Here is a 22,334-nt window from a genome sequence, read left to right as displayed (position 1 = left end):
CATGCTAGCTAGTTGTGTGGATGTGCTAAGCAGCTACTCGCCATATGTTTACGTTAGTGAGCAAGAAAACTGGCTAGCAAAGCGTCAAATTTTAACAATTAGCTTGAACAATTCCTCAGAAGTCCGTTGTTCCTTCAGCAGTTTGTTCACGCTGGTCGACATGGAAAAATTTTAAAGAATTTGCGCTTTCGTCGTATCCTGACTTGTACATTTTCTAAAGTAAAAGGAGGCTTGAAAGGGAGTAACAGGGATCACCAGTGCTTCCAGAAGACTCCTTTCTAGCATTGCTAATCTAATCAAGCTAGCAAGGAATCCGAGCACTTAAAACGGATTTCCAAAATCTATCCAGAGGCGATGGACAGGCCACGCCGACAATCGTAACAATAGAGGGGACGTCGTAATGCTTTTGATCCCTGGAGACTCGCGCATCGCTCGCTGTGAGAGTTGAAGGGAAACTCCGAGGATAATGAGAATCAGACACGGAGACGTCAGACGCCGAGAACTGCAGCGAATCTCTGAAATCGTTTGTTCTGCGGCAGACAGATAGTTATTTAGACAAAGAGGGGATTAGTGTGTGTGTGTGTGTGTGTGTGTGTGTGTGTGTGTGTGTGTGTGTGTGTGTGATTGAGAAGGAAGCAGTGAGTGTGTGCAGCTGTTAGACGAGATTATCCCTGTGTCCGATCAGCTCGTGGCTCACCTGGACTCCATCCAGTCTTTCATCTCCTGCACTCCACTAATCACCCCTCCCAGAATTCTCCTCAACGACCCCACACACACACACACACACACACACACACACACACACACACACACACAGAGCGAGAAAGAGAGGGAGGGAGGACGTGTTCTCCATGTTTAGAGTTCATAGAGTAAACAGGAAACGCCAGGGAACAATATACAGCAGGAGGAGGAGAAACATCTCAGAGGGGAAAAAGATGTGCGTGTGTGTGTGCATATATGTGAGATGTTCCAGGCTCTGAACATAACTCACTCCTCATTGTCAGGCTGTTTACAGTTAGATCACGAGATGTTTCAGCTGAGCTCACTTTCTCTGTCTGTGTGTGTGTGGAGGAGAAGAGAAAGAGAGATGTGTAGATGTAGTGATATTGTACTGTATTACGCACTCTGAGCTTGTGTTGTTTTCGCTGCACATTTTAAGACTGGTTTCAGTCGAGTGTGATGTTAATGATAAGCAGTCACATGATGATGAGGATGCTGGGAGATGAGAGCTATGAGGAGGTGGATGATGGAGATCCATGAGGAGGATGATGAGAGCTGAGAGGAGGAGGATGATGAGATATGAGAATGATGTAGACAGAGACGGTAATGATGAGGGTGATGAAGATGAACATTAAAAGTACTCTAATCATGTTCGAGGCCTTCAGCAACTCACGAGGAACAAGAAGACATCAAAAAGAAAATATGTAAAATAAATGTTAAATATGTAAATTACTTTTTTGAATTACATGAATTATAAAATGATAGATTTTTAAACAAAATATATTAAAAATATGTCCAGAAAAAGATTCATAAATAAATTAAAAATGGGTGATGTCATCACCTCAGCTCTGTTCAAATATCAACACGCATTATGAATAAGAATAAACGTGTGTGTGTGTGTGTGTGTGTGTGTGTGTGTGTGTGTGTGTGTGTGTGTGTGTGTGTGTGTGTGTGTGTGTGTGTGTGTGTGTGTGTGTGTGTGTGTAGACATACTCCGGGCTGTTCTGCGTGGTCATCAACCCCTACAAGAACCTGCCCATCTACTCAGAGGAGATTGTGGATATGTACAAGGGCAAGAAGAGACACGAGATGCCGCCGCACATCTACGCCATCACAGACACGGCCTACAGGAGCATGATGCAGGGTGAGTGTGTCTCACTCTCACTCACACACACACACGTTCTCCTCTGCTTTGTGTGTGGACTGGTACTGGTGAAAAGTCAGAAATACAGTGTGTAAGATCAGCACTTCCCGTCAGCGATACTTATGTGGAGTAGATACGAAGTTAACATGATGCTGCTTCTTCTGTTCCAGACCGTGAGGATCAGTCCATCCTGTGCACGTGAGTGAGACGCCTCAGCAAACACAGCAGCAGGTTTACCACACAAAATACACAATACAGTACCGTGTGTGTGTGTGTGTGTGTGTGTGTGTGTGTTTAATCAGGGGTGAGTCTGGAGCTGGAAAAACAGAGAACACCAAAAAGGTCATTCAGTATCTGGCGCACGTGGCTTCTTCTCACAAGACCAAGAAAGACCAGGTTAGAGCTCTTTGTCCATCTGTCTCTCTTTATCTTTCTGTGTCTGTCTGTTTGTCCTTCTTTCTTTGTCTTTATCTTTCAGTGTATGTCCATCTGTCTCTCTTTTTATCTTTCTCTGTCTGTCTGACTGTTTGTCCATCTTTCTCTGTCTGTCTCTCTCTTTGTCTTTCTCTGTGTTTCTGCCTGCCTGTATGTCTCTTTCTCCCTCTCTCTATCTGCCTGTCTTTGTCTATCTGTTTGTCTGTTTCTCTTTATCTTTCTCTCTTTGCCTGTCTCTGTTTCTTTCTTTGTTTTTATATCTCTCTCTTTTTGTGTTTCTCTTTTTTTATCTTCTTCCTGTCTCTTTTTCTCAGTCTCTCTCCCTTTCTCTCTCTCTCTCTCTCTTTCTCTCTCTCTCTCTCTCTCTCTCTCTCTCTCTCTCTCTCTCTCTCTCTCTCTCTCTCTCCCCACCCTTCTCTCTGTCTTTGTCACTATATCATCATTAGATATTACTAAGTGTTTAAAAATGGGTTCTGTGTTGCACTACATGTGCAATAATGAGAGGGGGTGCGGTTAATTAGAGGGGTGGGTGGGTGTGTGGGTGTGTGTGTGTGTGTGTGTGTGTGTGTGTGTGTGTATGTGAAAATGTGAGAAAAGCTCTAATGAAGAGAGAATGAGGATTGTTCAGGATTTTAACAAAAACACCTTACACCTCAAACTGTAACACATTAACTCTCTCTCTCACACACACACACACACACACACACACACACACACACACACACACACACACACACATACACACAGTATTGCTTTAATCCCATTACTGACATTTCTATATACATTATTAAACATTGTATGGTTTGTAAAGCTGCTCAGAAGTGGGCGGAGTCTGATGTGAATGGAGGATGCTGATTGGTTGGAAGTTTCAAGGGCATGCCTTACATTACATTTTACTCAACAAACATTCATTCATTCAAAAAAGGGACCTGGTTCTTTTCAAAACCTGTGAGTGTGTGAGTGTGTGAGTGTGTGAGTGCGTGTGTGTGTGTGGATTTGAGTTTGAGTTTTGTTTTTTCTTTCCATCAACAGAGCAGCTCGGTCCTGTCACATGTGAGTTACCCCCATTCTCTTCACCCCTCTCTCCCCTCTTTCTCTCTCTCTCTATCTTTGTCTCTTTCTCTGCTGGCGTACGCTGCGTAGCAGAGCTTTAGCTGGTCACGTGTCTCGGGTGCCGAGCGGAAAGGCAAAAAAAAAAGACGCCATTCAGACAGATAAGCGCTCGAATACTTGCGGGGGAAAAAAAAAACTCTTGGGGTGCCAAAATATACGAGTGACCCACACTGTGGACATTCTGCTTAACCCCATCACGAGTCGCGCTGCTCACACACTCTTCACTCTAATGTTCCAGTCTTTACTAACACACCACGCTGACTCCACCAAACACACGCTCTCGCTCATCTCTCTCTCACACACACACACACACACACACACACACACACACACACACACACACACACGCACACAAGAACCTATACAACTTCTAATCATATAAAGGGAAAGGAGAAACCCAGCGTCTGTGGTCGGTGTGAGATGTTTCTATCCACAGCATCGTACCATCGATTAGGGTTGTTTTTTTTTGTAACGCTATTATGTAGTTTTTATCCGTTTAGTGTTACGTATAGTAGAAAACACAGCTACTTGGAAAAAACGGAAAAATCCAGTCTGTCTGAATGGCCTCCGTCTTTGTCTGTTCAGTGTGTGTGTTTGTGTGGGTTCGGGATTGACGTGTGTGTGTGTGTGTGCGCGCGCGCTTCATCAGCATTTGTGTCTTGTGGTTTGGTTATTAAGGACTAAGTAACTATGTACACATTATGGCCAAAAGTATTTTGAAGTGAAAAGTGGCTTAGAGGTGTTTGAGCCAGAACGACCTCATTCATACGCCGGAGCAGCTTTGGGGCTAAGGGCCTTGCTCAGGGGCCCAGGAGGTTTTGGTTTCCCGACCTTCAGATCCAAAGCCCAATGCCTCAAACTGTTACCATAAATTTGGAGGTACACAATTTTTTAGTTTCAGTCTCAAACCTGCTCCAGCATGACAATGCCCCAAAGCCATCTCCATGAAGATCTTCTGTTTATCAGTATCTATCAGTAGGTGAGACACAAATCTCCACAAAATCAAGAGGAACATCTTCCCAGAGAAGTGGAGCTTAATTTAAGAGCAAAAGGAGACTAAATGTAAGTTTGGATGTTCAAAAAGAAGCATTTGGGGAATCTTGTGGTCAGGTGTCCAGACTTCTGTCCATATAGTGTGTGTATATGAATGTGTGTGTTCAGCAGCTCTGAAAGTCCTACAGGTTCATATTAATGCGTTTCTATAGCAACAGATGGTTCGAGGAGTCTTGTACATGAACGTGTAAAAGCGGGTGTATTGCGTGTCAAGGTTTAAAGCGAAGCGTCTCCAGATGTCTGGCGGAGACGGAGAATGTATGAGAGCAATGTTAGGAAACGATCGAGAACTAAGCTCCGCCCCTTTTATTTGATAGGACGGGTGGTGTTCTGAGAGCAGAGATAGATCAGTAGGATTTACTGTAACTTTTTACTGAACGTTCCTGTTCACGCAGATGATTTCACCCGCGTAGAAAAGGCAGGAACGAGTTTATTTGATGCCTGGAATCAATAAAAGATTGAGTATTTATTATGCAGTAATATTGTTAAGGGTTTTTTTTATTATTTTGGAATCAGATTTGAGCATGTTGTGGGAGGACCGGCGTTGATGTAATCCTGATGTGCATGAGGTCATGGGTTTCTCTGAGGTGATGGGTTTCTTGTGTTTGGGTTAACACTTCACTGGGATCTGCTTAGTGTGTGCGTGTGTGTGTGTGCGTGCGTGCTGCGGTGTGTGTGTGCGTGTGTGTGTGTGTGCGTGCGTGCGTGCGTGCTGCGGTGTGTGCGTGCGTGCGTGCGTGCTGCGGTGTGTGTGTGCGTGCGTGCGTGCTGCGGTGTGTGCGTGCGTGCGTGCTGCGGTGTGTGCGTGCGTGCGTGCTGCGGTGTGTGCGTGCGTGCGTGCTGCGGTGTGTGCGTGCGTGCGTGCTGCGGTGTGTGTGGGTGCGTGCGTGCTGCGGTGTGTGTGGGTGCGTGCGTGCTGCGGTGTGTGTGGGTGCGTGCGTGCTGCGGTGTGTGTGTGCGTGCGTGCGTGCTGCGGTGCGTGCGTGCGTGCGTGCTGCGGTGTGTGTGTGTGCGTGCGTGCGTGCTGCGGTGTGTGTGTGCGTGCGTGCGTGCTGCGGTGTGTGTGTGCGTGCGTGCCTGCTGCGGTGTGTGTGTGCGTGCGTGCCTGCTGCGGTGTGTGTGTGCGTGCGTGCCTGCTGCGGTGTGTGTGTGCGTGCGTGCCTGCTGCGGTGTGTGTGTGCGTGCGTGCCTGCTGCGGTGTGTGTGTGCGTGCGTGCCTGCTGCGGTGTGTGTGTGCGTGCGTGCCTGCTGCGGTGTGTGTGTGCGTGCGTGCGTGCCTGCTGCGGTGTGTGTGTGCGTGCGTGCGTGCCTGCTGCGGTGTGTGTGTGCGTGCGTGCGTGCCTGCTGCGGTGTGTGTGTGCGTGCGTGCGTGCCTGCTGCGGTGTGTGTGTGCGTGCGTGCGTGCCTGCTGCGGTGTGTGTGTGCGTGCGTGCGTGCCTGCTGCGGTGTGTGTGTGCGTGCGTGCTGCGGTGTGTGTGTGTGTGCGTGCGTGCGTGCTGCGGTGTGTGTGTGTGTGCGTGCGTGCGTGCTGCGGTGTGTGTGTGTGTGCGTGCGTGCGTGCTGCGGTGTGTGTGTGTGTGTGTGTGTTTGCACTTTTCCAACGCTATCCAGTCAATGAGACGCTAAGCCACGGTGAGTCCTGCAGATTCCTCCTCTGTCTCCTCTCAGTCAGGTCTGAAGATGTCAGTGGGTCAGTGCTTTATTTCCTCATAATGCTGAGTGTGTGTGTATTGGCTGTGTTTGTGTGGGTGTCCTCTAGGGGGAGCTGGAGAAGCAGCTACTGCAGGCTAACCCCATTCTCGAAGCCTTTGGAAACGCCAAAACGGTCAAGAACGACAACTCGTCGAGATTCGTAAGTCACGCGGTTTTAACGAGGTCGTGTGTGGTTTTTTTGTTTTGTTTGTTTGCGTGTTCTTTCGTCTGACTTAGCGTGTTTCTCATCCCGCCAGGGTAAATTCATCAGAATCAACTTTGACGTTAACGGTTACATCGTCGGCGCCAACATCGAGACCTGTATCCCCTCAACGCTGTTTTTTTTGTCTGTAATTGCTTTCTAATCAATATTAAATCATACGTACAGATAGAGATATTGATTATGTAAAGTGGGCGGGGCTAATCCTGAGCTTCATCGTCACCGTTTTGGAAGGCTGATGCCGTTCTTCCATCCCAGCGTTTTTAAACAGACTCGCCATCCCAATCGTAATTGGTTTACTGTGCCAGTTTAACGAGGGCTGTCAATCAACTATGCTCATTAGAATATTAAGCCACACCCACTCTGACGCTTTAAAGACTAAACGCTGCTTCGGCTCCAGCAGACTTAATTTTTTTATTTTACAGAACGGAACATATTTTATTGAAATAACTGATGCATAAAGTGCAAAAGTTTGCGCACCCTTGCTCTTTAGCAAATGTTTCAGGCTTGGACTTGCCCCCCCTAGTGGACATCAACGTGATGCAAGGTTGCAATGTGTTTGACACATTTTTTAAACCCTGATCCCTACAATCAGTGTTCCTCTGCCATCACATTATAAAACTCCTTAACCAGTACTATTTAAGACCTTCTGGAGAAATCGCGTGCCATCCGCCAGGCCAGAGAGGAGAGAGCCTTCCACATTTTCTACTACATGCTCACTGGAGCTGGAGACAAAATCCGCAGTGAGTTTTCAAGAACCAGATTTTTTTTACAGCTCCTGGAAACAGAATTTGGATCTTTGCATTGATTATAACCAAGCTGATATATATATGTAAAGTGTGTGTGTGTGTGTGTGTGTGTGTGTGTGTGTGTTAGATTAGATAGGTAAATGTGGTTAATGAGGATATAAAAGTAGACACCAGGACACAACACACGGATCTGATGTATGGTCCAGATGGAGTAAACCTGTTATATTCTATTGAACTGTGGCATTGTGGGTTTTTTTTTATCCATTTATATTTACATTTAATGTTCTGGAATGTCCATGAAGTAGGAGTTGAATAAAAATTAGGCTTCAAGGTTAAAACTCGGCTATAAAACCGAGAGCTATAATTCAGATCGTTCACTAGCGCCCCCTACTGGATGTTTCAGCAGGCAAAGGTGCTTAATTTGATTGTATCGTGAGTGCCATTTATTAGTTTAAGTGGAAAAACAATTAGAAATATCAAAATGTTTGCTTCTTTTTTACTAACTGATGTGTGTGTGTGTGTGTGTGTGTTGTGTAGATGAGCTGTGTCTGGAGGGCTACAGCAAGTACCGCTTCCTGTCCAACGGAAACGTGACCATCCCTGGACAGCAGGACAAGGACATGTTCATGGAGACCATGGAGGCCATGCGCATCATGAGCATCCCCGAGGATGAGCAGATAGGTGAGAGAGGAAAACAAACACACACACACACACACACACACACACACACACACACACACACACACACAAATAAATATATTGATAAAGCATTGATATTTGATAATAATTGTGTGTGTGTTGCAGGTCTTTTGCGTGTCGTCTCCTCCGTCCTGCAGCTGGGGAACATCAGCTTCAAGAAGGAGCGTCACTCAGACCAAGCCTCTATGCCCGATGACACAGGTGATCTATTGTGGGCGTGGCCTAATATTGCATGACTCCCAGTTTATGAAGGATTCAGACCCCGCCCACTTTCTGTAATTAGTTTGTTTATAATAATAACGCTACCCTCTGGGTGTTTTTGTTTGTTTGTTTTTGTTTTTGTTTACATCCTACAGCGGCGCAGAAGGTGTGCCACCTGATGGGCATGAACGTGACCGACTTTACCCGGGCCATCCTGAGCCCACGTATCAAGGTGGGCCGCGACTACGTGCAGAAGGCTCAGACGCAGGAGCAGGCCGAGTTCGCGGTGGAGGCTCTGGCCAAAGCCACGTACGAGAGGATGTTCCGCTGGCTCGTCATGCGCATTAACAAAGCCCTGGACAAGACCAAGCGCCAGGGAGCGTCCTTCATCGGCATCCTGGACATCGCCGGCTTCGAGATCTTCGAGGTGCCTGGCGAGAAATCTGCCTCGTTTCCATGACGACGTGAAAATCGCGTGATCGGTTCTAAAGACGGATGTCTTTGTCGTTTCAGCTGAACTCGTTCGAGCAGATGTGCATCAACTACACCAACGAGAAGCTGCAGCAGCTCTTTAACCACACCATGTTCATCCTGGAGCAGGAGGAGTACCAGCGTGAGGGCATCGAGTGGAGCTTCATCGACTTCGGCCTCGACCTGCAGCCCTGCATCGACCTCATCGAGAAGCCTGTAAGTCTAAAAAAATCTGGCAACCCCATAAAAGGTTGCCAGATTTGCTAAAAACCCTCTGATGACTGTCATGAGTAAACTCATGATTAATGGCAACCTAATCTCACATTTCTATCTGTTCTAAATGTACCTTAAATTATACTTTCCAAGTTTTTATTACTTTAATTAAGGACAAAGATGGATGCTTTAGAGCATGAAGACAAAATACTCTTGTTTTTAAATGACGTAAATCATCAGGACACCAAACGGAACTTTTGCTATGTTTTCACACGGTCGGTTTTAATTGCCGGACGTGTGCATCATGGTGGATTTTGGTGCTGATCCAAAACTTATAAAAAATAAATAATTATTAGTAGATTATTAGTATGTTGATTTCTCATTGTTTTCTCAACATTTCTCGAGCACGTTCTCTCACCAATATGACACATCGCAACACTGCGGAGACGAGGCGTGTCCTGAGAGTCACATAGAATACAGATTAACATGGCAGAGGTAGAGCTGCAACTTCCTGCAGACACAACAGGAAAAGAACGTCTGGTTTTAGTTCTTTTGAAAAAAAAAAAAAAGTGTATCTCATCGCTAGCGTAACATCGTATTGTTGGCTATGCATCGAGATACAAGTCGCATCTCAGTTATGGAGATGCGCATCCCGATTGTCCGTGCTGAAGATCTCGTTAACTTAGAAGGTTCCTCAGGTGTAAATGCGCCTGCAGTGCTGTGATGACATGCAAGACAGCAGCTCTGGGAGACAGAATTTGGGGTGAAAGTGTTTTTCTGACTGTGTGTGTGTTTTGCAGGCGAGTCCTCCAGGAATCTTGGCCCTGCTGGATGAGGAGTGCTGGTTCCCAAAAGCCACAGATAAGAGCTTTGTGGAGAAGGTTCTGCAGGAGCAGGGAACCCACCCTAAATTCTTCAAACCCAAGAAACTAAAGGACGAGGCCGATTTCTGCATCATCCACTACGCGGGCAAGGTATCAAGCCCCCGAGAAGATCTCCTGCATCATTCTAATCCAAAAAAAACAACAAAGAATTAAATAACGTCTGCTTCTCAGGTGGATTATAAAGCGGATGAGTGGCTGATGAAGAACATGGACCCTCTGAACGATAACGTGGCCTCGCTGCTCAACCAGTCCACCGATAAGTTTGTGTCTGAGCTGTGGAAGGACGGTGAGTGGACACTGAGCTTTGAGAGTTTTGAGGGAACGGTTATGGAAGAATCCCCAAAACCTGTCTTTTTTTTTTTTTCACCTTCCTGTGACATTTCAGCGTTTCGGTTATATTTCCCATGCTGATGTCTTCTCACATTTCTCTTCTCGTTTCTTTGACGTTCCTCTGTCCAATCCCTTGTTTTCACTTCTCTCCTGTTCCTCTGTATCTGTCCTTCTGTTCGCCCTCGTCTCGTCCTCGTCTCGTTTTCTTTTCTCTCGCGTTGGTCTCTGTCGATCTCTCGTCGGCTCTCAGAGGTGCCGAGTTGTCAGAGAGCTTATTTTTATCAGCGTTTTCCTTTCCTCCACTCTGAGTCAGGTGACATCTTTCTGTTTTCCGTTTCATTTTTCTCTTCGTTCCTCTTGATGTCTTAATCCTGCCGCCTGTGCTGTGGAGGGATTTCATGTCGAAATAGCTGCATGTGAACTCGAATCATCAGATGAGTCAATGCAAATCCGTGAACGTTGTTGATTCTCATTAGTGAAAAACACATGATCCTCAAAATTTGTTCCTCATTAGTGGGAATCAGTAGTTGAAACGTTTGATCCTTAAAGTTCGAAAACTCATTAGTGAATAACGTTTGATCTTTACCATTTGATCCTATAGTGAAACATTTTTTATCCTTATTTGTTAAAACCTTTGATCCTCAGTAGTGAAAAACCTTTGATCCTTATTAGTGAAAAAAGAGTTTGATCCTCATTCTGGAAAAACATTTGATCCTCAATAGTGGAGAAACTGTTTGATCCTCAATAGTGGAGAAACTGTTTGATCCTCATTAGTGAAAAGCAGCAGATTTATTAATTTTTTCCTAAAGATCTTAAAGCCACTTCTGTCACATTTCACTTTGATCACAGCGTTGCAGTTGTGATTCTCTGAAGTGCAATCAAGAAACCTTTTCACAACTGATCACGACTGTGAAACCAAAGAAACGTCACTGTTTCTGTGAGGCGTTGACGTGTAATTACTTTTGACAGGAAATACCCTCCATTTTGTGAATGAGTGAGAAGGTGTGTGTCTGTATGAGTGTGTCTGTATGAGTGTGTCTGTATGAGTGTGTCTGTATGAGTGTGTCTGTATGAGTGTGTCTGTATGAGTGTGTCTGTATAAGTGTGTCTGTATAAGTGTGTCTGTATGAGTGTGTGTGTGTGTGTGTGTGAGACTGTTCCTCGGCCTGTGCTCATCTCTCTTCCTCTCTCCCTCTCTGTGTAATAGCGTGGTTGGGGCTCCCCTGCTCTTGGTCTTGGGTACAGCAGAGATGGGTATATAAACTGCATGGGTTTGCTTTTGTTTGCGCACACACACACACACACACACACACACACACACACACACACACACAATCACTCCACTTTAAAATTTGATTCATCACCATGGTAGTGCTCTAGGGCCTCAAACACACACACACACACACACACACACACACACACACACACACACACACACACACACACTGCATGGCTTTGACAATACATCATATCTATATATGATCGGATGAGATTGAGATACATTTTAAATTTTTTTTGTGTGTTAATGCAATACACACACACACACACACACACACTGCACTGAAATGGGTCCATTTTCCCCGTGTGTGGTTTTCCTTCACTTCACGTGTGATTTTTTTTGACATTTTTATTTATTTCCCGTGCTTCCTCCTCATCCGCACTCCCCCCGGTCTCACTGTGTGGTTGTGTGCTTCATCACCGGCGTTCATGTGTCGTGTTATTGTTATTGTTTACTTGCCCCACAGGATTGTGGGTAAACGCTCGTGGCTTCATCCGTGACGAGGCTACACGTTTGAACCCTGGTGTTCACGATCACTTTTCGCGTCTCTCCCTCAGTGGATCGCATCGTGGGCTTGGATAAGGTGGCGGGAATGTCGGAGATGCCCGGAGCGTTCAAGACGCGCAAGGGAATGTTCCGGACGGTCGGTCAGCTCTATAAGGAACAGCTCTCCAAACTGATGGCCACACTGAGGAACACCAACCCCAACTTTGTGCGTTGTATCATCCCAAACCACGAGAAGAAGGTACCGGGAGCTCTAAGCCCCGCCCCCGGGACACGATTGAATAAATAAGATTAAATGTTCATTTCTATTTCATTCTCATCCTCATTGTTATCTTCATCTTTGTCTCTCTTAGGCGGGTAAATTAGACCCTCACCTGGTTCTGGACCAGCTCAGGTGTAACGGTGTGTTGGAGGGGATTCGGATCTGCAGACAGGGTTTCCCCAACCGCATCGTCTTCCAGGAGTTCAGACAGAGGTGCGTAAACGGGAACCAAAAAGTTTTGTTTGTACACGTCGGCGCTGCTCAGGCATAGAGCTGAGGTTCTACTTTCTCCCCCTCAGGTACGAGATCCTCACCCCCAACTCCATCCCCAAGGGCTTCATGGACGGGAAACAGGCGTGTGTGCTGATGGTAAGAGTTTACACACTAACAGCTGACACACGGGTCTGCTCATATACACACCTTATCATATTCATACCTCATCATACACACACACACACACACAAACACTGTGTCTCTTTGTCAGATTAAAGCTCTGGAGCTGGACCCGAACCTGTACAGAATTGGACAGAGTAAGGTGTTTTTCCGGGCCGGAGTCCTGGCCCACCTGGAGGAGGAGCGTGATATGAAGATCACTGACGTCATCATCAGTTTCCAGGCGTGGTGTCGAGGTTACGTCGCCCGCAAGTGAGTGTCGGGACGTTTAACGGTCCTTGAGGATCTTTTAATCTTTATTATTGCTGATTATATGAACAGACACCAGATGAAGGCAGCTTCACTCTGACCTTCACCCCACACCCACTCTGTTCTCTGTTCACCAGGCGAATGAGAAGGGATGTGTCACAGTGGTTCATTTTAAAGTATCAGTATCTTTCCTGCTTGGTTTACATCTGAAAACACCCTCACTGTTAATATAAATCAGTTTCTGCCTGTGAGCAGCGTCTCCACTACTAAACCTCACATGGCCTTCATTTGCATATTGCATGCTGATTGGCTCTTAAATTTTATGATCCAGTAATACAGTTTACTTCAGTTCAGTACTTCAGCTTTTGATATTGAACACTGTCTCAAAGCAGCGTTCCAGGAGTCAATAGAAGGAAGGATGGGTGGAAGGAAAGAGAAATAAAGTAAGAAATGAATGTATAGATGGAGGAAAATCAAGCAAGAAAGAAAGACAGTGATTGATGGATGTCTCAAAGAAAGAAAGTAATGTATGAATGGAACGAAATCAAGAGAGAAAGAAAGAAAGAAAGAGAAAGAAAGTCAGTAATTGATGAATCAAGGAAATAAATGCAGGGAAAGAAAGAAAAAAATGAATAGATAGATGGAAAGAATTGGATGAAAATCTAGAAAGAAAGAGAGAAAAAGTGATTTATGGATGGAAAGAAAGAAAAAGAAAGAAAGAAAGAAAGAGAAGGAGACAGCGATGGATGGATCAAAAAAAGAGAGAAATTGATGGATGGAAGGAAAAAGAAAAAAAATTATGGAAAGCTAGAAAGAAAGAGAGAAAATAGATACAGATGGAAAGAAAGAAAATGGATGGAAAGAAAGAAAGAGAGATAGAAGACGATCAGCAGCATTTTGAACCAGCTGTAATCTGTTCAGGGACGATTTCTGGTTTCACTTTGGAAAGTAGATAGATGATCTTCCACGGTGGGCGAGACAGAGGTGACGAGACCTGAGACAACACTGACTCCGTCCTCATCACACCGCTCTGATAACCGAGTACAGTTCAGTCAGGCTGGTGCAGTGGTGCAACCAGGAACTCATGAAGATTTATGTTCTGCTTCTTTGAGATTTGAATATCCAGGAACTCCACACGTTTCTGAGTAGTGTTCAAGAAAACACTGAACTTTCACACCAATGAGACAATGCCCCTGTGCACAAAGCCAGCTCCATGAAGATCTTGAAGGACCTTCTTTAATACTTTGTGTGTGTTCACCATCAGGGCTTTTGCTAAGAGGCAGCAGCAGCTGACAGCTATGAGAGTGATCCAGAGGAACTGTGCTGCGTACCTCAAACTCAGGAACTGGCAGTGGTGGAGACTCTTCACAAAGGTGAAACTTCAAACACCCTGTGTTGTCTAATGAAAACGTGTGTGTGTGTGTGTGTGTGTGTGTGTGTGTTCTGAATTTCTGAAATCATTATTTTTTTTCGCTCTGTAGGTGAAGCCTCTGCTCCAGGTGAGTCGTCAAGAGGAGGAGATGCAGGCCAAGGATGAGGAGCTCAACAAAGTGCGTGATAAACAGATGCAGGCGGAGAAACAGCTGGAGGAGATTTTGGCCAAGCAGCAGCAGGTAAAACACACACAGCATCAGGGCTGATGTTCTCTCTCAGATGACTAAGATGACTAATAGATTGATGGATGGAAGGAAGAAAGAAGACAGTGATAGATGGATGAATAGAAAAAAGAAAGTAAAATAGAAAGATAAGTGATGGATGGATGTATAAAAGAAAGAAGGAAAGAAAGAAATATGATTGATGTATAGGAGCAAAAAGAAATGGTGATAGATTAGTGTAAGAAAGAATGAAAAATAAGAGAGAGTGAAAGACTGTAAAAAAGAGGAATGAGAGAAGATGGAGATGGATGGATAGAAGTAAGAACAAAGGGATGGAGGGATAGACATATAGAGCTTCACAACCAAGAATCAGTGAAGAAACACTACAGAAAAAAACTAATAAAAAAATAAACATTCTTTAGAAATGAAAAGCAAACACCCGTCTGATGGCTGGTTCTCTCTGTGCACAGCTGAGTACGGAGAAGATGGCTCTACAGGAGCAGCTGCAGGCCGAGATGGACCTCTGCGCCGAGGCGGACGAGATGAGGAACCGGCTGATGGCGAAGAAGCAGGAACTGGAGGAGATCCTGCACGACCTGGAGGCTCGAGTGGAGGAGGAGGAGGAGAGAGCCAATCAGCTTCAAACCGAGAAGAAGAAAATGCAGCAGAACATCACGGTACAACATGACGGCGTTCCCTAAACATCAGTTTCAAGAAACGTCTAGAAGGTCCAGATGAGATAATTCATGAGATGTGTTCTGTTCTCTGATAGGATCTGGAGCAGCAGCTGGATGAAGAGGAGGCTGCTCGGCAGAAACTGCAGCTGGAGCGAGTCACCATGGAGGCCAAACTGAAAAAGATGGAGGAGGACGTCATGGTGCTGGATGACCAGAACAACAAACTGAATAAGGTCTAACCTAAAAATCTAATCTACATCCAAACAAAATCAGGGAAATGTACCATTTTATAGAAAAACAAAATTTGGTCATTTTGAAATTGAAAAGGTTTGGACGGGGCAACAAAAGTGTGGAAAAACTAAGCGTTATTAAAATGAAACTGTTGGAGAAAGATTTTGCAAATAATATTGTTAATTGACAGCAGGTCAGTAAGATGATTGGGCATGTGAGTCTCTCAGAAGTAAAGATGGGCGGAGCCTCACTAATCTGTGAAAAACTGTCTATAAATTGTGGAACAATTTCAGTTCAACGGGAATTACAAGAATTTGAAATATATCATCTAAAACACTACAAAATATTAACAAAAGATTCTAAAAATCTGGAGAAATCTCTGTGCACAAGGGTGAAAATCTTCTAAACAAAAAATACAACTAAGAAGACCCCGGACTGTTAAGCAGTTAGAATCAAACATCAGGCAAGAATGGGGCAACTTTCCTCTCCCAAAACTCCAGCAGCTGGTTTCCTCAGATCCAGAACTTTAACATGTATTGCCATCATCCTCATAAATAAGATGGTTTTTTTTCTTCACTGATAGAACCTTCTAATCCGGCCGTTTCCATGAATTAGATTAGAGGAATGTTGAGGAACCCTTGTGACCGATTGCAACCGAGAATTCAGTCTCTAACCTTATTGTGTGTTTGGTCGAACAGGAGAAGAAGCTGTTTGAGGAGAGAATCAGCGAGTTTACCACCAACCTGGCCGAGGAGGAGGAGAAATCCAAGAGCCTGCAGAAGTTGAAGAACAAACACGAGGCCATGATCACGGACCTAGAGGGTACGAGATCCAGAATCTTTTAGTGTATTGTGAATAAGAGTTTAGGATTCAGGGAGTCGGGTCTTGTGTAGTATACTCACCGTGTGTGTGTTTGTGTGCGTTAGATCGCCTACGTCGTGAGGAGAAACTGAGGCAGGAGCTGGAGAAGAACCGCAGGAAGTTAGAGGGCGACTCCACGGAGCTTAGCGATCAGATCGCCGAACTCCAGGCCCAGATCGCCGAGCTCCGGGCTCAGCTTGCCAAGAAGGAGGAGGAGCTACAGGAGGCGCTGGCCAGGTCTGTGCTCAATCGGCTCACTTCACGTGGTAGAACAACCCTCACTGCATGACGTGGTAACCTGACATGATGTTCTGAAAAGGATTTAATATGTATTTCCACTCTGCAGGATCGAGGAAGAGGCTGCGCAGAAGAACCTGGCCCACAAGAAGATCCGCGAGCTGGAGGCTCAGCTGAGCGAGCTGCAGGAGGACCTGGAGCTGGAACGAGTCGCTCGCACCAAGGCTGAGAAACACCGCCGTGACCTGGGAGAGGAGCTCGAGGCCCTGAAGACCGAGCTGGAGGACACACTGGACACCACTGCTGCTCAGGAAGCGCTCAGGTACTGCTACAGAGATACAATGGATGAACAGTGGAGCTGTTATCGAGTTTGATCCAAAATGGCCGATCGTGGACACCTGGTCTGCAGTCACTGATGCTGTTTGATCCAAAATGGATGACCTCCAGAATCTGTAAATAATAACCTGTTGAGTGTGTTAGAGCTCCTGGAACGGATGCACGAGGTAGAAGCACCATGATTCAAGGTGTCTGTGTGTGTGTGTGTGTGTGTGTGTGTGTGTGTGTGTGTGTGTGGTTCTTAGGACAAAGCGTGAAACCGAGGTGGCTCAGCTGAAGAGGGTTCTGGATGAAGAAGCTAAAAACCACGAGCAGGTTGTGCTAGAGATGAGACAGAAACACAGCCAAGCTTTCGATGAGCTCAATGAGCAGCTGGAGCAGTCCAAGAGGGTAAACACACCCCACACACACACACACACACACACACACACACACACACACACACACACACAAACCACTTTTACTTACCATTGGGTATGTAACAGTTCCTGGCCTGTGTGTGTGTAGAACAAGGCATCAGTGGAGAAGATGAAGCAGACTCTGGAGTCGGAGAGGAATGAGCTGCAGATCGAGCTGCAGGCGCTGATGCAGGGTAAAGGCGATTCGGAGCACCGCAGGAAGAAGGCCGAGGCTCAGGTGCAGGAGCTGCAGATCAAACACACAGAGAGCGAGAAGCAGCGAGCCGAGCTGCTGGAGAAAGTCTCCAAGCTGCAGGTACACACACGGAGCATGGTGATCAGATCTTAAACCAGCCTCTAATGGCGTCCGGTCGTTGACGATCTTTGCGCTGGTCTGTTTCTGTAGACAGAGCTCGATAACGTCAGCAGCGTACTGTCTGAAGTGGAGGGAAAATCCATCAAAGCTACCAAAGACTGCTCAGCTGTGGAGTCTCAACTGCAGGACGCCCAGGTATGAGTTCATCACACACTTCAGCTTCTCACCACACACCCCTTACCTGTTCACCACACACCTTAACTTGTGTGTGTGTGTGTGTGTGTGTGTGTGTAGGAACTGCTTCAAGAGGAGACCCGTCAGAAACTGTCTCTAAACACACGGATGAGGCAGCTGGAGGATGAACAGAACAACCTGAGAGAACAGCTGGAGGAAGAGGAGGAGGCCAAGAGGAACTTGGAGAAACAGTTAAGCTCAACTCAGGCTCAGGTACAAACCTATACGTGACTATACATACCCATACGTACCCATACATACCTATAAGAACCCGTACGTTCCCACAAAGTCCCATAAGTACCCATACATCCTAAGTACCCATTCCCCAACATTTTAAGCTTTAAATCCATCAGCCCAGTCGACTGTTTAACGTCCTGACCTTCTCTGCCTCCAGCTGACTGAGATGAAGAAGAAGGTGGAGCAGGAGGCTGGTTCTCTGGAGAACGCAGAGGAAGTAAAGAAGCGTCTGCAGCGTGACCTGGAGGCCGTCACACAGCGCATGGACGAGAGGAACTTGGCCTACGACAAACTCGACAAGACCAAGACCCGCCTGCAGCAGGAGCTGGACGACCTGCTGGTTGACCAGGACCATCTGAGGCAGATCGTCTCCAACCTGGAGAAGAAGCAGAAGAAGTTTGACCAGGTGTGTGTGTAATTCTCCACTCCAGCTGAAAAACATTTGGATTGCCATCTTCATGAGAGATGAAAGAAGAGGAAGATTCATGTATTAGTGTGTGTGTGTGTGTGTGTGTGTGTGTGTGTGTGTGTGTGTGTGTGTGTGTGTGTGTGTGTGTGTAGATGTTGGCGGAGGAGAAGGCCATCTCTGCTCGCTATGCTGAGGAACGCGACCGAGCCGAAGCCGAGGCTCGAGAGAAGGAGACGCGTGCCCTCGCTCTGACCCGGGAACTCGAGACTCTGACAGACATTAAGAACGAAGTGGACCGAGCCAACAAGGCGCTCAGAGCCGAGATGGAGGACCTCGTCTCCTCCAAGGACGACGTCGGCAAGAGCGTAAGCCTCAGACGACGTTCTACCGTTTGGAGTTTTGTAATATTTTGATAAAACGACTCTGATCACAGACGTCTCCCTCTGTCTCCCCCCTCAGGTGCACGAGCTGGAGAAGTCGAAGAGAGGCATGGAACAGCAGCTGGAGGAGATGCGCACACAGCTGGAGGAGCTGGAGGACGAGCTGCAGGCTACCGAAGACGCCAAGCTGCGACTGGAGGTCAACATGCAGGCCATGAAGGCTCAGTACGAGCGAGACCTGGCCGGTCGAGACGAGATGGGAGAGGAGAAGAAGAGGCAACTCGTCAAACAGGTGCACCATCAACAAACACACCTTGAGTAGGAGGCTAGGGGATGAGTGCGTGTGTGTGCGGTGCATTGTGGGTAATTTTCCCCTTTGCTGTTAGGTGCGGGAGATGGAGATGGAGTTGGAGGATGAGAGGAAGCAGCGCTCGGTTGCCGTGGCAGCACGTAAGAAGATGGAGCTGGACCTGAAGGAGCTGGAGGCCGCCATCGACCAGGCCAACAAGAACCGAGACGAGGCCCTCAAACAGCTCAAGAAGCTGCAGGTACACACCATCAAGTCCACCTTCGAGATCATACCGATTACTCAGACTCTGATATTCAGCTCAGTGTGTGTGTGTGTGTGTGTGTGTGTGTGTGTGTGTGTGTGTGTGTGTGTGTGTGTGTGTGTGTGTGTGTGTGTGTGTGTGTGTGTGTGTGTGTGTGTGTGTGTGTGTGTGTGTGTAGGCTCAGATGAAGGATCTGCTGCGGGAGGTGGACGAGATGCGTCTCTCCAGAGAGGAGATTCTGGCACAGAGCAAAGAGAACGAGAAGAAGGTCAAGAGCATGGAGGCTGACATGATCCAACTGCAGGAGGTACACAAAACACACACACACACACACACACACACACTCTCTCTCTCACACTCTCACTCTGTGTGTGTGTGTGTGTAGGAACTGGCTGCAGCTGAGCGGGCAAAGAGACAGGCTCAGCAGGAGAGAGACGAGCTGCAGGATGAGATCAACAACCAGAACAGCAAGAAGTAAGCTTATATACACACACACACACACACACACACTCTCTCAGTCTAAGCAGAAGTGGAAATGTCGATAAAACCTTTAGGAACATTTTAGTTTCGCTTTATCGAGAAATATTTTCTCACTCCGTCTTCAATTTCTATTTCTCCTCTCTCTCTCCATTTACTCTTTCTCCCCATTTACTCTTTCTCCCTCTCTCTTTCTCTCTCTCTCTCTCTGCGTATCAGCGCTCTGACGGTGGAGGAGAAGCGGCGTCTGGAGGCTCGCATCGCTCAGCTCGAGGAAGAACTCGAGGAGGAACAGAACAACACCGAGCTGACCAACGATCGCCTCAAGAGAGCCATGCTGCAGGTGAGCCACTGGTTTCTCAGCTTCTCACTGATTTCTCAGCTTGGTCAGATCTGGGAATTCCAACCTCTGTTTATCTGTAGAGATCCTGGTGGCCATTTTGGGAAAAAAATCCTGTGGAGGCTTTTATGAGCTTTTCTTCTTCTCGGCTGCCCTCTCTCTCTCCTTTTTTTTTCTTTTCACTCTCTCCCCTTTTTTTTTTTTCTTCACTCTCTCAATCACTCTGTCTCTTTCAGACGGACCAGATCAATGTGGAGCTGACAGCCGAGCGCAGCACCGCCCAGCGCCTGGAGGGGGCGCGCTCACAGATGGAGCGCCAGAACAAGGAGATGAAGCTGAAGCTCACAGAGCTGGAAGGAGCAGTAAAGAGCAAATACAAGGCCTCTATCACTGCCCTGGAGGCCAAGATCGCCCAGCTCGAAGAACAGCTGGATATCGAGACCAGGTCAGATCACATGACCTCTTCTGATGTGTTTTTTTTAATGTATGTGTGTGTTTTTATAATAATTGTGTGTGTGTGTGTGTGTGTGTGTGTGTGTGTGTGTGTGTGTGTGTGTGTGTGTGTGTGTGTGTTCAGAGAGAGGCAGGCAGCCACTAAATTGGTGCGTCGTTCAGAGAAGAAGCTGAAGGAGGTGGTTCTGCAGGTGGATGATGAGAGACGTAACGCAGATCAGTACAAAGACCAGGTCAGGGCCTTTTTCACACACACACACACACACACACACACACACACACACACACACACACACACACTTCCAGCATGTTATTAATAAGAACCAGCACTGAATTTGTTTAGAGAAAACTGGATCGTGTGTGTGTGTGTGTGTGTGTCGCTGCAGATGGAGAAGCTGAACAGCCGTATGAAGCAGCTGAAGAGGCAGCTGGAGGAGGCTGAAGAGGAGGCTCAGAGAGCAAACGCCAACCGCAGGAAACTGCAGCGAGAGCTGGAGGACGCCACCGAGTCGGCCGACGCCATGAACCGCGAGGTCTCTTCACTCAAGAGCAAGCTCAGGTACCGCTCGGTCCCAAAGCCCACCTTCACATCTGGATCACTCACACAATTAAACTAGTCAATAGGTGTGAACTGAAACATTTTCAGGGCCAGAAAAAATTTAGTTCAACAAACTTACCAGGTCCAGAGTTTCTGAGGAATCTTCAGAATGAGAAGAACTGCAGGTCCAGTTATTTTCACAACTTACAGACTGCCACTTTAAATTTTGGAACATACAGTGTGAAAGTTTGAGATGTGTGTGTGTGTGTGTGTGTGTGTGTGTGAGACAGACAGAGTGAAGGAGATAAGTGTTAATCTTAGATCCTTTTTAAAACTCACAGACTGCCGCTTTAAATTTTCTGATTTCCAATTTGCACTATTCAGTCGTACTTTAGACCATTACTTGTACGCAATGTTGTGTGTGATCACTATATCTTTGCGCGTGTGTGTGTGTGTGTGTTTTGTAGACGTGGAGATCTGCCCTTCACCATGCGCCGTATCATCAGCCGCCCCGCCGGCGGCGAAAGCGATGAAGAGCCTGACGGCAAAAGCGAAACTCCTGATTCGAAACCCGAGTGAACGGAAGAGAACAGTGACACCTGCTGGCTGTAGTGCAGAGCTGCAGCACTCTTTCTCATACACTTATACACGTTATATACTCAAAGCTGTCGTCTCCTGTGGTTCGGATTTAATTTTGTTAGTGCCATCTCACACACACACACACACACACACACACACACACACACACACACACACTTGACAATCAATACTCCAGTACACAGTCTCTTCTCCGAGGACCAAATGATTTTTTTTTTTCGTGCATTCACCGGGAAGACGGGGACGATATTTTTGTTAAGAGCCGTCCTTCTTCTCCTTCTTCTCCTTCTTCCTCCTCTTTCTTCTCCACCTTCTTCACTCCTTTGAAGTCTTCCGTCGCCGTCTATTTTTCTAATCACCCCAGCGAAGGAGTTGCAAATAAAGAAGTGAAGTAAAAAAATGAAATTTTTTTGGAAGGGGACAAAAAGAAAACAAGGAATGAATGAATAAAGGAAGGAAGGAAGGAAGGAAGGGGAAAAAAAAATAGGCGACGTTCTCTATAGAAATGTATTTTATTCTGACGTTTTTATAACGGTGTAAGGATGAACGTATACGACTTGTTTATGATAAACTGCTGCATTCTCTCTCTGTTTCTTTCGTTCTTTCGGGAAGAAAAAAAAAAAAGAACTCTCTCTCTCTCTCTCTCTCTTTTTCTCAACATAATGGTGTATCTGTAACTCGAGCTTCAAATAGCGGGATTATTAGAGATGTGCGCTGTTTTAAACACTGCACAAGCGGCAAGAAGAGAGTACACGTCTATGCACTGGTGGAAACACACACACACACACACACACACACACACACGTGTATACACACACACGTGTATACACACACACGTGTATACACACACACACAC

General features: G+C 46.4%; 2 protein-coding genes across 10 annotated transcripts in view; both read left to right on the top strand.

Moving 5' to 3' along the window:
- Positions 1 to 21,943, top strand: part of myh9b (myosin, heavy chain 9b, non-muscle) — a 41,304-nt gene extending 19,361 nt beyond the window's left edge. For 3 of the 9 annotated variants that reach the window (XM_083545295.1, XM_083545298.1, XM_083545297.1), the window contains exons 3-41: positions 1,708 to 1,864; positions 2,035 to 2,062; positions 2,167 to 2,260; positions 3,332 to 3,352; positions 6,225 to 6,317; positions 6,415 to 6,478; positions 7,022 to 7,120; positions 7,664 to 7,807; positions 7,931 to 8,026; positions 8,182 to 8,453; positions 8,540 to 8,713; positions 9,511 to 9,684; positions 9,766 to 9,880; positions 11,761 to 11,948; positions 12,061 to 12,182; positions 12,269 to 12,338; positions 12,454 to 12,614; positions 13,876 to 13,984; positions 14,093 to 14,224; positions 14,677 to 14,883; positions 14,979 to 15,116; positions 15,813 to 15,936; positions 16,041 to 16,212; positions 16,322 to 16,534; positions 16,794 to 16,938; positions 17,056 to 17,262; positions 17,353 to 17,457; positions 17,557 to 17,709; positions 17,891 to 18,139; positions 18,295 to 18,507; positions 18,602 to 18,814; positions 18,909 to 19,070; positions 19,252 to 19,380; positions 19,459 to 19,547; positions 19,770 to 19,893; positions 20,127 to 20,335; positions 20,468 to 20,576; positions 20,730 to 20,902; positions 21,349 to 21,943. In XM_083545295.1, the coding sequence (XP_083401421.1) occupies positions 1,708 to 1,864; positions 2,035 to 2,062; positions 2,167 to 2,260; positions 3,332 to 3,352; positions 6,225 to 6,317; positions 6,415 to 6,478; positions 7,022 to 7,120; positions 7,664 to 7,807; positions 7,931 to 8,026; positions 8,182 to 8,453; positions 8,540 to 8,713; positions 9,511 to 9,684; positions 9,766 to 9,880; positions 11,761 to 11,948; positions 12,061 to 12,182; positions 12,269 to 12,338; positions 12,454 to 12,614; positions 13,876 to 13,984; positions 14,093 to 14,224; positions 14,677 to 14,883; positions 14,979 to 15,116; positions 15,813 to 15,936; positions 16,041 to 16,212; positions 16,322 to 16,534; positions 16,794 to 16,938; positions 17,056 to 17,262; positions 17,353 to 17,457; positions 17,557 to 17,709; positions 17,891 to 18,139; positions 18,295 to 18,507; positions 18,602 to 18,814; positions 18,909 to 19,070; positions 19,252 to 19,380; positions 19,459 to 19,547; positions 19,770 to 19,893; positions 20,127 to 20,335; positions 20,468 to 20,576; positions 20,730 to 20,902; positions 21,349 to 21,460 (5,559 nt within the window). In that variant the 3' untranslated portion in view covers positions 21,461 to 21,943. Of the gene's footprint in view, positions 1 to 1,707; positions 1,865 to 2,034; positions 2,063 to 2,166; positions 2,282 to 3,331; positions 3,353 to 6,224; positions 6,318 to 6,414; positions 6,479 to 7,021; positions 7,121 to 7,663; positions 7,808 to 7,930; positions 8,027 to 8,181; positions 8,454 to 8,539; positions 8,714 to 9,510; positions 9,685 to 9,765; positions 9,881 to 11,760; positions 11,949 to 12,060; positions 12,183 to 12,268; positions 12,339 to 12,453; positions 12,615 to 13,875; positions 13,985 to 14,092; positions 14,225 to 14,676; positions 14,884 to 14,978; positions 15,117 to 15,812; positions 15,937 to 16,040; positions 16,213 to 16,321; positions 16,535 to 16,793; positions 16,939 to 17,055; positions 17,263 to 17,352; positions 17,458 to 17,556; positions 17,710 to 17,890; positions 18,140 to 18,294; positions 18,508 to 18,601; positions 18,815 to 18,908; positions 19,071 to 19,251; positions 19,381 to 19,458; positions 19,548 to 19,769; positions 19,894 to 20,126; positions 20,336 to 20,467; positions 20,577 to 20,729; positions 20,903 to 21,348 lie in introns of all 9 variants that reach the window. The other 6 variants (XM_083545296.1, XM_083545299.1, XM_083545300.1 and 3 more) reach the window with 2 other exon arrangements.
- txn2 (thioredoxin 2) overlaps positions 1 to 22,334 on the top strand; it is a 149,989-nt gene that overhangs the window by 38,890 nt on the left and 88,765 nt on the right. The gene's annotated exons all lie outside the window — the stretch shown is intronic.

The sequence above is a fragment of the Silurus aristotelis genome (genome assembly GCF_946808225.1).
Source record: "Silurus aristotelis genome assembly, chromosome: 6".
Classification (NCBI taxonomy): Eukaryota; Metazoa; Chordata; class Actinopteri; order Siluriformes; family Siluridae; genus Silurus; species Silurus aristotelis.
This window is presented reverse-complemented; position numbering and strand designations above follow the sequence as displayed.